At 41.8% G+C, this 16,456-nt stretch overlaps 1 protein-coding gene across 5 annotated transcripts in view; it reads left to right on the forward strand.

The window, feature by feature from the left end:
- The window catches only part of enox2 (ecto-NOX disulfide-thiol exchanger 2), a 149,404-nt gene that overhangs the window by 63,120 nt on the left and 69,828 nt on the right, over positions 1 to 16,456 (forward strand). For all 5 annotated transcript variants that reach the window (XM_084010101.1, XM_084010103.1, XM_084010102.1 and 2 more), the window contains one exon: positions 7,546 to 7,692. In XM_084010101.1, coding sequence (XP_083866227.1) covers positions 7,546 to 7,692 — 147 coding nt within the window. The remainder of the gene's footprint in view (positions 1 to 7,545; positions 7,693 to 16,456) is intronic.

Raw genomic sequence — 16,456 nt, forward strand, 5'->3', positions numbered from 1 at the left:
CTTTTTATTCTTGAGGAATTTATGCTGCCACAATGCAAGCATTTACTGCGCTTGGGCATCAGTGTGCAGATTGGCTGGAGAAAACGGGTGCTCTGGGTGCTGATGGTGCTGCAGTTAACCTAGGCCATAAGGGGGTGTCATTATGTAAAAGGAGAGCGATAAAAAGGTGACTTTTTGGCTTTAAAGGCGACGCGATGAAAAATGTGGGTGCACCTAAATTTTGTGCTGGTGCACCTAAAAAAAAAAAGTTAGGCGCACCAGTGCAACCAATGCATAAAGTTAGTCTGGAGCCCTGTAAGCCTTTCCCCACTTATGATCCATTTCTTGTAGACACTTCTGGGAGGTGTGTGAATGCTGGATTTATTGACTGGTTTATTTATGTAATAATTAGAATAAAAATGTACATTTTAACTGGATACCAGAGGAAAATATACGTCTAGAGAGATGTTAAAATATTTGCTGTATAAATGCCATGTTAATAAAAGAACAACTGGGATTCATGGTGTGCAACATTTGAGCAAGATAAATCTAAAACGTTCTGCATAATTAAACATGAGTAGTTTGACTAATAAATAAAGTCAAAAGCAGAATCCACTCCTGCCTAAGTTGGTGGATCATTTTGCTGCAGTTTGTTCCCAATTGACAGATGAAATAAGTTATTAGCATTAAATATAAATAATGAGTTACACTGCACCATATAGTGTAAAAAAGTTTGATGCCATGTAGCTGTGTTTTTTTTTGTTTTTTTTTAAACATAAATTATAATAAAATATAAACAACAGTTGACAGGGCATGAAACCAATGATATGTTGATCTTAAGAAATAATCAGAACATTGGCAATCACATTTTGACCTTTTTATAATCAAAAGTCAAATTGAATCTACCCTTTAGTCAATTCCAATGTTTAAATGTTTAATTTTCTCATGTAGCTTTTGAAGAGCAGATGAATGAACCCCCACAACCAACCAGTGTCCACAGATGAGAAGATACACTGAACTGTGTGTATATTACGTCCACTATATAATGGAAACACTGTCTAACTTGTGTAAGCGATGTCCTCCCCCACTGTCGTGTTTACAACCAAACCAGACAGTGTGCCCAACAGAGATCTTCAATCTCGCAGCTTTTTTTCAGGTCTCCATGGAAACTAATTAAAATAATTTGACCTTGTCCCACCTCTCGTGGGCACAGGTCACCGCGGGAATCACTGTCACTGTAGCCATTCATAATCAGGTAGGGTTGCACAGTATATTGGTGGTGAATATATTATTGGGTGATAAGAAACTTGGAACCCGGTGCAGAGTGAGGATTTCTGCCTCTGTCTCCTCTGGTGTCTGTGTTGCTGTCGGTTTTGCAGTCAGAAATGTGGATGTTTCGGTTAACTTTGTTTCCAAAAGCCAGACACCCATTTACCGATAACAAAAAAAACAAAAAAACAAATTGTGACCTATAAGAGGCACTTTCCTTTTAATCCCATGCTCCATTTAGCCGATGAGCTTTGCCACCAAAAGTCAAAGTGATATATTCATCCAGTTTGAATGTTTTGTGTTGAAATAGCTTTTATTTTGTTTTTTTCTGTTGACTTTTCTGAAGTTTATATTGCCGATTTCCTTCAGTCTACAGTCAGCGATTGCTCTTAGGTGGTATTCGTTCCAAATAGTTTATTGATGGTGTCTGTAAAGGCCAATCAGAAGAACCGATCAGATGATGTATCAATTCTGAACTGAAACCTTTCCTCTGGGTAACTGATTAACTGTTAGCCTTTGTCATCCTTAGTCAGAGGGAGTAGGTTGCTGTCAGACATTCATTTTCTTTATTAAAGCCAGTAAAGCCTGTGGGATAGTGCAGCTGTCCAGAAAATGGCTGCGTGTCCACCACTTGTATGAGCTGCCTGTTGTTTTAACTGCTCTTCGTCTTTGCTATAAATACACAGGAAGTGAAAAGCTTGGCTAATAGCCTCATGAGAATACCGCAGCTGATTGGGCTGCTTTGGCATCCATGGCTAAGCCACATCAGTCAGACACCTTGTTTATACATCTGCTAAGGGCACTCATAACTGAAGTCAGCTACCCTTTTTAGGAGGCTCGGAGCTCGTGCTCATTGTCCAGGTTCTGTTGTCCTGCTGGACATGCTATGAATAGAGCAATATCTCATTTTATTTTGGTGGCGGATCTTAAGCGAGACCTAACGATGGTCTTGTGCCTTTCATAAGTCACCTTTCAGGTGACTGAAGTCTAATTTGGGATCCTGTTTGTAAGCTGCCACCCAACAGGACCCTGAGTTACAGCCTGTGACTATCACTTTACCGTAGTCATTATGAATAGCAGTCGGCTTTGTGGTAATCACGATGCAGCTTGATATTGACTTGTGACCTGCATGTCGATTGTATTAGTGATGGTCAATGTGACCTCTGTTGATTCCTCTTTAATCCGTTATGAGAAGACTTTGATGTCCCTTCCACCCCCAACCACATGTCGTCCACATGGTCTGCTTCTGACTTAAATGTTAACGACTTTTATTTAGACGGAGTACTGAAACAGTCCAAGTTGGTACAAAGAAACAGCAATGCCAACAATCTCTGCTTCGAGCCTCTGAAAAATTGTTTTCTATAATTGTCTTCTGGATTCCTGTATGGACAAATCAAGCTATTTGAATAGGTCACATTTAAGAGAAATGGGATTGTAGTAAGTTGGACTTCACTATGTATAATGACAGTATGGGCAGAAGGAGCGCTACACAAATGACAGATTATTTAATTTAATTTATATCCAAAAACATTCTATTCCCAGTATATTGTATATTGTATATTGTATATTAAGCTGTAGGTCAGTTTTCTGTATTAATCAATGATGTCTGCTGTTGGTCTAAAGTTTTGAGAGAAATTATTTCATAGGAACATAATCAAAGAATGAAAACTTGGAAACTTTGGCTTCATGTTAGTAATGGGACGACGACTCTGGGAATGTTTGCTCCCGGTTTCTGCTGTGCTAAATTTGAGTGAATCATGAAGGAATGTTTCCTTTTTATAGCATTTATCCAGTCAGGTACATCCAACTGTGAGCGTCTGTCCTCATAAACCTACAGTTGTAATGGTGAAGGTATTTCCTGTGTGTCTCTCTGTGTGTACAGTATTTGGGTACATTTTGACCACAGAAAGTAGAGCAATTAAATATGCTTCAATATGTAACTTGTTTCCACTCTTGCTGTGGCATATAAAACATTGATCCTATACAGCCTCTTCAGATTTGTTCTTAATATGGACAAGTGAATATGCCCCCCTGGGAGAGGGCCATATGGAAAAAACATAACGGATAAGATAAAGATAAGTGGATAAAGGCAAATCATAGATTCATAATAGAACATTCTTGTAAGTTAAATAATAGCATCACTGTACTGTAATGCAGCCATTAAACCAGAAAAAGACATCACTATCATCATTATGCCATATTATATCCAAAATGTAACGGTATCATATCATCGATATATAATATGGATATATTGCCCATCCACTTTGCCTGTTTGAAGATACAGTGGAGCTTCAAGTCTGTTTTTTATGGTGTAATGAAGTGGAATAGTCATGGAAGGAACTTTACTTCTGAAGTTGGGGATATGTTAATGTTGTGTGCCACCATCTGGCTCTTTGCCTTGAGCAGATGATGTCTACATGGCCTCTATATAGTGCAGTGTATGTTTCTGAGTCATATCTTAGATTAATAGGCCACACACACACACACACACACACACACACAGACACACTTAAGCACTTACCTGCAGTGTTGTGGTGAAGCACATTTCCTAATGTTGTGCATTATTCATACAGCACTGTTGGCTTTATTACCTGAAACTAGTTAGATTAAGGACTCCAGGAAAATTGTACAAATTTGCTACCAAGAGAATCACTGCGGTAAAGTGTAGCAGTGGGCAAAGTTGTGATCTGTACAGAAAGATCACAGGTTTGAGCCCTGCAGCTGCCAGTGTGCTTTGAAGTCATTATTTAAGAAATAAATTATGAAGTCATTATGTAATTGCTCTCATTTTTCATTATTCTGTGTTGCGGGGAACTTGATTACCTCCATGCCGGTAATTGGTGTAGCTTTTTCCCCAGGCCTACATATTTGAGATGTCCACTGCAGGCCTGTGTGATTTGTATTGGACCTTTTAATACAAACCCAAAAGAACTGTGTTTTTAATTGGTTTTCGGTCACTTTTTACTGTTAAATAATAATTGTATAGCTTGCAGCAGGGCCAACCTAAGGCTGTTTGGGCTGCAACTAACAATTGATTTTATATCAACAATCTGCTGGTTACATTTAAGTATTTAAAGAGAAAATGCCGAGATATTAACTGGTTTCAGCTCCTTTAACAATTAATCAAACCTGCCTCTTTAATCTTCTGTTGATCAACCAAACAATTAATTTACCACAAGGCCAAAAAAATAATTTCAGCTGTCTAAGATTCCCAAAAAACAAGTAAGGTTTTTAAATATTTGTCACTATCTATTTCATGTCAGATAATTATTATGAGGACATTGTATTCAGCACACATTTCTCCACAGTGTAGACAAGTCGGTTTGACATCCAAGGCAGTTCAATGTTTTTTTAATGACCCAAAGGGTTTCATTGCATATCCTAATGGACCTTTCATTTCCTGGTCCACTATAGCATTAATGGTGCATGTTGATAATGAATCCTTAATATGAGGTCAGGTCACTTTTATCTTGTGTATCCTGTCGTGAGGCCTCAGAGCACAAAGTTTGTCTCTTAGTTCCCAATTTCCCTTCCTTCGTTTAATCTGCAGCCCTCCTGCCCTGCAGCCCCCACCTGTCTCCACCCAGCCTCCTGGTTTTTATTTTCTTCCTCCCCTGGGGAGTGATACTCTGACATCACTCCTCCCTCTGGCCAGATGTTGAAACTTAAACACGCCATCCATCAGCCCACAGACAAAGGAGTTGCTCAGCAGACAGGGGCCATGACCCAGCGAAGACGTTGTTAATATGCAGGCTCGCACAGAAAGGGACTCTGGTCTTAAGCTACGTTCCCACCATTCATTTTAAGTCAACATATGTTTCTGCTGTGGACCACAGCCGTCTGATTACTGGTTGTGAACACAGACGACTGTTTCAAAGCTCTAACCAAAAGCTGTTTCATTGATGCTGGATCTGTAGAATGCTTTTCTTCACTTTTGCTTCTGAGCTTTACTGTTGTAACATGTATCACTGGAGAGTTCGACAAGGTACCCTAATGGCCACAAAACATACTGGATGCAGTGAAAGACTTCTCTTTTTTTTTTTTCAGAGTCACCTTTTGTACCGCATTTCGAGATCCTATCCTCTTTATAGGTCCCTATGGGGGACAGAGAAACCTTTTTGAAGGAACCCGGCTGAAGCATTGCTAAAGCGTAGTAGTATTTCCCTGTCAGCCCTCTTTCACTGTTTTCATGGTTCTTTCTTTCTTCATAGAAACGATCATGCTGTTGACTGAGAGGCTCTTGTGAACTGTTGCTGTTTACTGGTTACCATTGGTACAGTAATGGATTTACTTCACTCTTGACACTATTGGCGTTCGTCGTTAAAGGAGTGTGACTGATGGATCTACTTATGGTCTGCATGTGAGCTCAGGCAGAAGATCTATTTGGACAGACAGCAGCAAATACACGATCCCCTTTGCTTACATGTGACAATGTGTCTGATAGATTGAGCCCTTTATTATCTTTGTAAAATTCTGTAACGGATAAGACTGAAATATTGGAGAAATGCAGTCAATTATGGTGTTTTTTTCACTCCATTTAATAATAAAATCTGTCTAGGGGTCTGACTTGTCTGTCATTGTTGAGCTACTGCTCATCAATCTCTGCTATTGACTTGTTGAAAACCGAAGATACAGTTGACACAGAAATTCTTCCAAAGCAGAGTCGTCGAATTGATTTCTATAAAACAACAGTTACAATCCGTATTGATAATGCCGTTTGAGTTTGATACTAACTGATAAGGGTCCTCTTAATAGAGCCACATTAGTGTGACGTTTTTGATCTGTTATGCAATAGAAGGAAAAACAAAGAAGTCTCATGAATTTTTCATTCCTATAGACTGTGGCGTCTCCCCAGGACTCTGCCCTGAATTATAAACAAATACACAACTCTTAAAGAGTGGGGGAATAGCTGATACATCGACTTAAGTTGTTTATCATTAGTCAGGACTCGGGAGCAATCTGGAGTCTCAATGTACTTTTTGTTTTCATTACTTATGGATCTAAGTGCTCTTATTGTCTCGTGTTCATGGTATGACTGATGATTCTGCTATTGTGAGACAACAGTAAAGAAATCCAAAAGCAAAAGAAAACCTCACCTCCCTCCCCTGAACTGACTGACAGATAAGCCTCATTATACAGTACATCTGAGCTTGGACTTCTCTTCCACATTGTAGAACTACCCTAACATCCACGTTGAAAAAAGAAGGAATGCTCGTATGTTGGAAGTGCTGATTTGGTAGAGAGCATTCTTCCAGATAGAGATTGTTAGTGGGTGGCAAGTACGCAGTATTGGTTCAGTGGTTAGCTAAATGGTGGACTGTCTGGGTCTGGGATCAGAACAATTCTTTTGGTACTTGTAGTACTTACTTAAGTAAACAGTATTAAATGTTAAGGTCATTCGATTTTTAGGTCTAAATGTTTGTTCGAAACATGACTTTTACTTGTATGAAGGCCACAAATGATTCTGTTCTTTATACTGTAAATTCAACCTCCTGATAATTGGCCACTGTCATTTCCAAAAGGCCAAGATGACTTCTCCAAAAAGCTTGTTTTGAGCAACAGTACAAAATTGAAGCTTCCATTCACTGTACTGTTGATCAATTGTTAGGTGTCGTGTTGGTCTCATGATGTCAAAATGTGAACAGCATGATGAAGAGGACCATTTAAATACCAATTCTAATTGAACCAGGAAATTGATTGGTCGATTTATGGATCAAACACCTGTTGGGAATTTTCTGTTTAGCTCTGTGTTAGAGAACAGCAAGTTGTGCAAAAAGTACTGAAACATTGGACATTGGACACAGTTGGACATGTGCATTCAAAAGTTTAGAGAGGTCAAATTAAGTTCACCTGTAAAAGTTATAGTGCAGTTTAGGTTCATTCTGAAGTTTCACCTGAAAGCTGAATATCCTTAACTTTTTGTGAGTAGTGTAATTCCTTCCAGGCTGATTTTAACTGAGACAACAAACTCATCCCATATCACATGATTTTCAGCCAATCCATGTTTTGTACAATTTCATATAATGATTTTAAAGAATTCTAACAGCTTCACGTTTCCATCCATTGAATGTGACTGTATTGAGGACCGATTGCTTGCATGGTTCTGCCGGTCCCACTGCCATTAGGGCCGTTGAAATTAAACATGTTTTATGAGGACTTCGGGGGTTTGGACATGAAAAGCGCAGCAGTGCTGGAACCTCATGTTGCGTTCTCTTTTTCATGGTGTTCCCCCCTTTGGTCAGGAGCCATCTCTTCATTTCCTATAATGTGGCTCTCTGTGCTGTCCGTGTCTTCCAGGACTCAACGCTCTGTCCTTTGATCCGGCATCCAACAACGACCCTCTCCAGTTCACGAGCTCCAGCGGGCCACTGGTGACAGAGTGTCCTCCTCTGGAAAACACTACCGAGAATAGCAAGAAGAGGAAGCGAGCCAGCCTGCCTCCAGGTACCGACAACAAATACCGCACTCACCATTTTGCCCGCAGCCATGTCGAATTTGAAATGCAAGTGCCTGTAACGCTGAATGCCTCCCTTCATTCGTAAAAGCTTTGATACAACAGTTAGATTTTTTTCTTTTTTTACCTTGAGATTCCTCTTCCCCTTCCTCCACCAACATCAAATAGCTGCGATGGGAATTGTTGCATAATCCTATCATTTGGTGGTGGGATGGAGGGGGGTGGGGGGAGAAAGTGGCTTAGCCCAGTCTTTGTTGTTTTCGATTAGCTTGCCATGTCCTGAGGCTTTGGTTGTCTGACCCGTTTGGAGGTCAGGCAGCTGCGGCAGAAAACTGCTCCGCTGAGATTGTGTGCCTGACTGTCTGTTACCGTGCCAACACCATCGGCCAATCAAAACTGCAACGCACGCCAAACACAGCTTTCTCTCAAATACACACAAACACACACACAAACACACATACCTGTCACACGTACAGTGAAGCACTGAGATTTCGACTTCCGTGTACATGTGTGTTTGTCCACGTTAAGAAGTGTGCTAAAGGAAATAATCATTTAAGTTGCCAGCTAGTAATGTGTTGAATTAAAGAAGTGCTTTCTAATTAAAGAAGTACTTGGCAATTAATTAATTTGTAAGTAATGGAAAGAAGAGGGCCCCTAAGATGTAGAGGTGTTGTTCCATGTTCTCGGCTTTCTTGGCGGTGCTAATTGGACTGGATTAATACTCCACATTAACATCGGCCCTCATCTACTATTCATCTTTCCTTCACATCTTCACATGGACCCGTTCACGTTTTGATAAAGTTTAATTTTAATTCAGTTCACTGTCCATGTCGGATTATAATTGGATAATGTATCATGGAATAACTACTTAATTAATTTTTTTCGGTGCATTTAAGTTACATATTACTGTTTGTAATATTAAGATGTGTAAATGTGACACAGTTTTTCCACTTTCAATGAAGATTAAGTAAAACTGACCACAAGTGTTTTCATTTAAATGTGAGCTAACTTGACTGTAGTGTAAGAATATCACCATTTCTATTCAAAATCGACCGAAATGAGCTTTCGATTTTGACCAAAGAAGATGATGGAGAAATAATCCTCCTGCTTCCATGAAGTCACTTAACTAGTGTGTCATTTTTTTTTTTTTACTTCCCTGTGAGAGGTGTAAACGATGAACACGTTTCTTGATGGAAGGTTTTATGGCTGCAAAAGATGTGCAGACTGCAGCCTTCAAATCGTGGATTCAGTGAATCTTGAAACGTAGTTTTGTGCGATCACACTGTCCAGTACAAGCATGCAGCTTTATTCCCTGCCATTGCGTGATAGCATTCAGCTTGCTCTTCCATTGTCACACTTGCACAATTTTCGAAGCTGAGAAAAAGCGTAGACGGCAACAGTAGCGAACATGAATAGGAGTCGGTGTGTTTGTGTTCTCTGGTGAAAGCCCATCAGGAAGCCTTAAGATGGAAGCATTCCCCGTCTCAGTCATTCTCTGTTATTCATACCAGATGTAGTGATGAGGAGAACCTTAAATAATGCAGGGAGTTGAAATGACTTCTTGTCTAATGCTGTGATGAGATGTTTCAAACCTGAAGATGTTTGTCTACATCAGACATCCCACGTTGTGTTTACATGCACTTTATTGAACTGGTAACTGTGAAACTGCATTCATGCCTGAGATCAGTTATCAGATTTCTCCCATCCCGCAGCTTTAATATGGAAAAAAGGCTTCTCTCTTCAGTCTTTATAATGCACTGCTTCCCGTTGTTTGAGTTTTTCCTGATAGTAAAATATTCCATCAGTGGAAAACAACTTGTGTGGAGTCTTGAGTCGGATGAAAGGATGCACAGTTATGTGTAATGGCATACCGTCTCATCCTGCCGTCACATTGATACATTTCCTGTCTGAGGTCTTTGTCATGCACGTGTAAAAAGCTGACTTAAAACCTGGGAACACAAACAAATGGCCTAGAAATTGGCATTCTCAAAGAGAAATCTTGCTGCTGACACCCTGTTTCATTATTCACCTACCCCGTATAGAAATCAGGATTCTGGTTTACATATTTAAGCCAGGTTGCTGCAGAAGGTGGAGTGTTAATTCCTCATATTTTAATGCTTTATTTTGTTTGCTAGCTTGAATCCAGTTCCTGAAGGATCAGCTTAACATTGAAGGTGTTGAAAAGCTGGAGCCAGTCTCCAGTCTTGATCAGGTCCCTCAGCTCTGACGCAGCACTGACTCATTAGCCGCCATGTTGATTGAGTCTTGTTAAAGGGACCCTAATGGGTAGAATGTTCTCATTACACTTGCCATCACACTTCATAATCCATTGTGCATGTCTGCAGGCATCAGTAGCAACACATCCACTTTCCTGTTAGAATTTATTTTAAAAAACGGTACAAAAGTAAAGAAGGAAACAAGCAAACCATTTTCTAATGATCTTTAAACCTCCAATTCACACCAAGACCAAACAAGCAGCCCCATACATAATTGAATGCCTGTAAACAGCTACAGGAAACGTTTGAAGTGGAATTGATATTCTGTTCACTCTGCCACAAAATAGAGTCCACTCACTTCATACTCGGACTCAGTGGTACTAACTAGATTATATTTTTTATTTAGGTGAGTATGAAACCGCTCCAGAGCAATTTATTTCATTGGAAATCATGCCCACTTGGTTCCAGATTCCACTTTGTTGTGACTCTTTTATTAAGGAATGTAAAAAAAAATAAAGAAATAAATGTTTCTCCGTGTTGGACCCAATAAAATTGAGGCGCTGAATATCTTTTTCCATGCTTTATCAAACACTACTGATTTAATGTAGTTGGCCGCCATCTTTGCTCTTCATGTGTTAGTTTTCTGTATTTTTGTGCATCCGCTGTATGCACCTGTGTCTTTTAACAATCCATAATAAATGGTGCCTTGGGGCAGCAGGCGCACTGCAAGGATTTTCCTTTTCCTTTTTTTAAAAATGTTTTTAATCTGTTTAACAACACAGCCAGAGATGGCCAGTTCCCCTCAAGTCCTGCTGTGTTTAAGCTGCAGGTGGTGAAGAGAATGGGATTTTGAAAGGCTGCTCGCTTTTTAGTGGAGAAGGATTCCCCCTCTTAAAATGAATATAAATTTCACTTTAGTAGCACCCACGCAAGCTGGATTTCATCATCTCGGGCCTGTTGTGTTAATAGTACTACTAATAATAATCTTAATTTGTGAAGCGGCTCAAAACAGTAATTTGCAACAGAATTAGGCATCACAAAGAAGCTTAGTAGAAATAAATTCAGGAAAAACAGGATTTCTTTGTAAATGCTTATGTATACAGTTATGTATACATTGTTATTCACATGGCATTGTGTGTTTGTAACACATTTCTTGACCCATGCTTGACTCTGTTCACACAGCCTTGAAACCCCGCCCCTTGCTCGCTGCACAGAGCGCTCTCGCTCGTTGATTCAATATTGAGTGTCACAGATCCACAGCAATACAGCCGCCAAGCGAGAAGTAGCTCGGGGGGAAATGTTCTACGTGGACATTTGTAGGAGAAGCAGAAACCTGACACCTGAATTGGACACAATTCAAAATGGTAACTGGGTGAGGCATTTATGGACAGATTTATCTGGACCACAGAATCCAGGTGAAAAAATAGAGACTTTCTGTTTCTGAGAGTATTGGTTCAAAAGTTAAAACTTTGATATCGTACGTCCTCCGGTCCACAATTCACCACCAACTGTGAGGTAAGTCGGATGAAAGGAACCCAGCATGCGAAGGAAAAACCCACAAGCAGACAGACACACGACAGACATTCCTTGCTTTGTAATTAGATAATTTCTCGCTAGCAATCTTCTTCTCCCCTGCCTTTGTTAGCATCTTGCTGCAAACTTACTGCCACCTCTTGGTCAGTCAAATAGTGTGGAACCCTTTGGAACCTTTGAGGCTGGCGTTGGTTTTGCAGACCTGAGAGTGAGGGTTCCACAACTTTTTGCAGTCTTCTTTGGGTGAATGAGAGAACCTATGTCTGTCTGTCTGTCTGTCTGTCTGTCTGTCTGTCTGTCTGTCTGTCTGTCTGTCTGTCTGTCTGTGAGGATACATTCTCGGAGGCTGCACCTATCGACAAGCTTTCCAGAAAGATTTGTTTACAGTTTACCATATAGACTGCTTCCACTGGAAAGTATCTGTGCTGCAAGAAAAAATGTATGAATGTATTTATGTGAAATGGATCTTTCAAGGAGAATGTCAGGTGTTTGGCTGAATGGGTTACAAGTACCCTTGTAACAATGTTGTTTGATTGGGGGGGGGAAGTATTGAGTAGCGGTCAGAACTGAGGCATATTTTCAAACCTAAGGCCAAGTGTATGGATTCGTAGAAAGCACTTCCAATGCCAGGTTTAAAGAATCCTCCCAGCCATGTGTTTTCTTTGTATAAACATCAGGTACTTAAAGTCGACCGCAAAGGCCATTTCAAAGATGTGGTTTTAGCAAATAAAAGAATTGTTCATTCACGATTAAATCTGTTGTACATTAACCTTTAGTGGGAGCTTAGAGAGAGGTGTTGTATAAAATGCTATTGATCCTTAAGCAGAAAGGTTAATGTGATTGACCGAGGGCAAATGAGGATAATGTTATGTAGGTAGGGAGCACCAACTGGAACATCATGACATGTAAGAGCAAAGGTTTATCTGGATACGTATTGATAGGGAACACCCCAGCATTGAATGCATCATTGACACATGGCAGACGTCTATTTCACAGGTGTCAGGTTTTTTTTTAGTTTTCAGGAATGTATAATCTTTTCCATTCTTATATATTGATATTCATGAGTGAGAATACAACCAACATTGTATGAGAATACAACCAACACTCTACATTCTGGGGAGGAATCAGTGTGACTTGCTCACCACTTACTCACCACCAGTGGTCTGAATATGGTCTATATTGGTATACATTTTTCCACTTTACCCTTCAAAATGATATATTTGGCTGTATTTGGTCATATTTGCATGAAAAGGCAAAAAATAGTTTGTCATAAAATTATTTCATCTGATCTTCCGTAAATTTAAACTACACGTTTTCTTTACTTACTATGCACAAAATGCTCATGAAAAAAACAAACTTGTGTTCTTTCTATGTGTTTGTTAGCGGCTGCACTGTGTGAGCCGTGACACAAAGCAATCCTCGCAGACTCCATCCATGGTCAGGGCTCATATTGGAGATGCTGAAACCATTTTGTCAGTGCAAGGTTTCCTGTGGGAGCCTGTGTTCCACTCCATCCTGTATTTTTTGTAACACTGGCCTCCTTATGATGAATGGCTTTCAGTCTGACTGGCATTTTCCATATGTAGCACCAAAACCAGAGAAATGCACTGCATTTCAGCAGTCTGAATGTGGTTTCTCTTTTGAGAAGGTTTTGCATAATACTTTCCAATATTACACCAGTATTTCTTTTTCTGTGGGTTTTTGTTATTTTTGTGGCTTTTTTATGTGGAAATAATGGATTTGAGCATAAAAACTGTAATGTGATGTCATTGACCCACTATTGGCAGGCAAAGAGCTGTTGGAGGTAAATAATGTAATGGGACACTTCAGGGATGACCGTGTGTGTGTGTGTGTGTGTGTGTGTGTGTGTGTGTGTGTGTGTGTGTGTGTGTGTGTGTGTGTGTGTGTGTGTGTGTGTGTGTGTGTGTGTGTGTGTGTGTGTGTGTGTGTGTGTGTGTGTGTGTGTGTGTGTGTGTGTTGGGGGATACGTAGGCTGGGTGTCAGTCTTTGTGACACTGAGGCCACAAAGCTTTAGAGATTTAGAGTGATGCTGATGGATGGAACACAAGATGACAGACTGCAGTTACAAATGAACTCATTAGCTCGCAAACAGGATTTCTGCAGGCATGTACGACCATATAAAGGTGACAAGCACTCAGTCTTCCACAGTACTGTAGGACAAGTCTACATGTCTGTGTGTATCTCAAGGAGAGAATAGTGTTTGAAATGCATGCCAAGCTGTGAAGGGGCCTTTCTCTCTCGATTCATCTGGGATTCTTCTGCTTCACTCACAACATACAGTCCACTTTCCCTACTGCATCTCTGGGATACATTGCGTGTGTGCCTGTATGAACATCATGTGCTTGTATAGGGACATCTCTGAGTATTCAGAAAAGGGATATATAATCTAGGGCTGCCCCCGAACAAAGATTTTGCTAGTCGACCAGTAGGGTTTGGCGGTATGACAGTATTAAACCGTGTGACGGTATAAAAGTGTCTACCGGTAGAGATTTTGCAATACCGTTTATACCGGAGAAAGCGCAGATGTCTGCGGCATCGCTCTGAGTCACTGTAATTACACCGCCTCGACACACGGGGCACTGCAGGCATTGCAGCAGACAGCTTGCGTGGTTGCATGAGCACGACGAAGAAGAAACAGCTTTACCTGAGTAATAACAATCATTGCGGAGGCGGAGAGTGAACGTCACGAGGAAACGGAGGCAGCGCGACCCACCCATGACGAAGAGGAGGAACTCGTTCCGAAAAAGGGCTCTACGTCTGTTGTGTGGAACTTTTTTGGATTTAGAAAATCCGACAATGAACAAAAAGCGATACTCTGCAAAGAGTGTCGCGCGACTGTTGCTGCTGCAGGTGGAAACACCTGTAACCTCTTCCACCACTTCAAGCTAAAACACGCGAAGCAGTATTAAGGGGCGTGCGTTCACACCGGACGCGATAGACGCGAATTGAGCGGCGACTCTACATTGAAAATCAATGTAAATGGCGCGATGACACGCGATTCAGGCGGAGGCGGCGCGAATGGAGCGTCTGGCGCGATGAGACGCGGCGCGAATGGCGCGTCTAAAGGCTCAGTTATGCTTCCGCGTAGTGATCACGCAATGGCCACGCAGTTGCTTGGAGACCGTGATGGTTCTGCGTTGGGTTTATGTGTCGAAATGCAATTCAATGCCACACCGGTAAAGGGCGCTATGTTTTTTGTAAAGACTGACCGACCGACCGAGACTCTTGGCGTATATCGTCGTTAGCCTTGTTATAGCCTATTTGTTTACTTTCTGGCTTTAAACATCCACAGTTTTTCAGAACTTGGTGTTTTATTTCTTTGTGCAAAAGCGACAAGGTGCAAACAATAAAACGAGATGAAAACAATAAAAGTAGCCTATTAAAAGTTTAAATGGCGGTTTATGAGTGGAAACCGGACAACGGGCTCCAGCGGATGTAGTTAGCGGACCAATCACAGCCAATGCTGCTGCGTTGGTGTTGCGTTGGTGTTGCGTCGCCTGGACGCGCGTCTAGGATTTTTGGAAGGTGCACGTCAGGCCCTTGCGTTGGACGTAAGTGTGCGTTGTGTCAACGCGGAAGCATAACTTGGGCTTAACGCGAATGAAGCGAATGGGGCGTCTGAAGCGACGCGAATAAAGTTGAAAATATCGAACTTTTCAGGCAGCATCGCGCCGCGACATCCAATCAGCGACGAGTTCAAGCCAACAGACAGATGAGCTGAGATGGACGGGCTGCATTCCCAAACAACCCGACTTGGGAAGACCGGACCCCGGCGCGACGGGGGCTGTTACCGGCCTCACACCGTCCATGGGCTGAGTCTCGATCAGAAGGACTCAGGCCCCCGAGCGACACCGGGCAAGCGGTCTTCCGTACGCCACATTTCCCACGTCCGCCCGCCCGTCGGACGGGGATTCGGCGCTGGGCTCTTCCCTCTTCGCTCGCCGCTACTGAGGGAATCCTAGATAGTTTATTTTCCTCCGCTTAGAAATATGCTTAAATTCAGCGGGTTGTCTCGTCTGATCTGAGGTCGCAGTCAAATGTGGCCCCGACTCTCCCTGGGGAGAGGTGCGAGGGACGTGGCTCCCGGAGGAGGCTCACAGACTCTGGCATCTGGTACCCCCAGGCGGAGGAGGAGGGTCCGCCGACATGACCCGCCGGTTTACAGGGGGGAAAACCATACCGTGATATATACCGTTACCGTGATATGAAATTATTCATACCGTGATATAAGATTTTGCTCATACCGCCCAACCCTATCGACCAGTAGTCGCCAGGACAACCCATTAGTCGACTAGTTACAAGCGCATTACAGTCCATGCACGAAGCGAGCCGCCTGTTAAAGGAATACTTCAACCATTTGCATTAAGCTTTCTATCGTTAGAAACCCAGTAGTAACTTTAAATGTTTGTGCATCATTCCCTCATTTTCCCCAGAGATGGGAGATATCCATATTTCTATTTTGAAAAAGAGCCTCCGATGACGCAAATATTGTCATTTTCAGACTGTCCTCCTCGAGAAAACGACCACATAGGTCGTGTGTCAAGCACCGAATTACGACCATATGTTACGTTTCAAAATAGTGCGCCCTCTAGCGGTCAAGTAAATATCGACACTCCGGTGTCTCAGACGATCGCCCCCCGTCAATCATCGGCAGAGACCCCCTCCACACGTCGACCTAACCCTAACCTTAACCACTACTATCGTTGCGGAAGAATCTCCGCAATACGCTCCCAGAGGTCGTATATTTGAGGACGTGACACACGACCTATTTGGTCGTATGAGTTGGAGGGCTTGTTGGTCATTTTTTATCATCGGATTAGGAACCGGATTGGTTAGGAACTGGACCGGCCCTTCTTATAATAAAAATCCCGCTCTGCGATCTGTCCACAATCCGTTGGCCGCCGTCGGTCGGTTTTCGGTCCTGGAAAACCTGAAAAACTGTTTTCCTTTAGCCGCGATTGAACTAGACTATTTATCACAGCTC

Source organism: Eutrigla gurnardus (genome assembly GCF_963514095.1).
Source record: "Eutrigla gurnardus genome assembly, chromosome: 5".
In the NCBI taxonomy this organism is placed as follows: domain Eukaryota; kingdom Metazoa; phylum Chordata; class Actinopteri; order Perciformes; family Triglidae; genus Eutrigla; species Eutrigla gurnardus.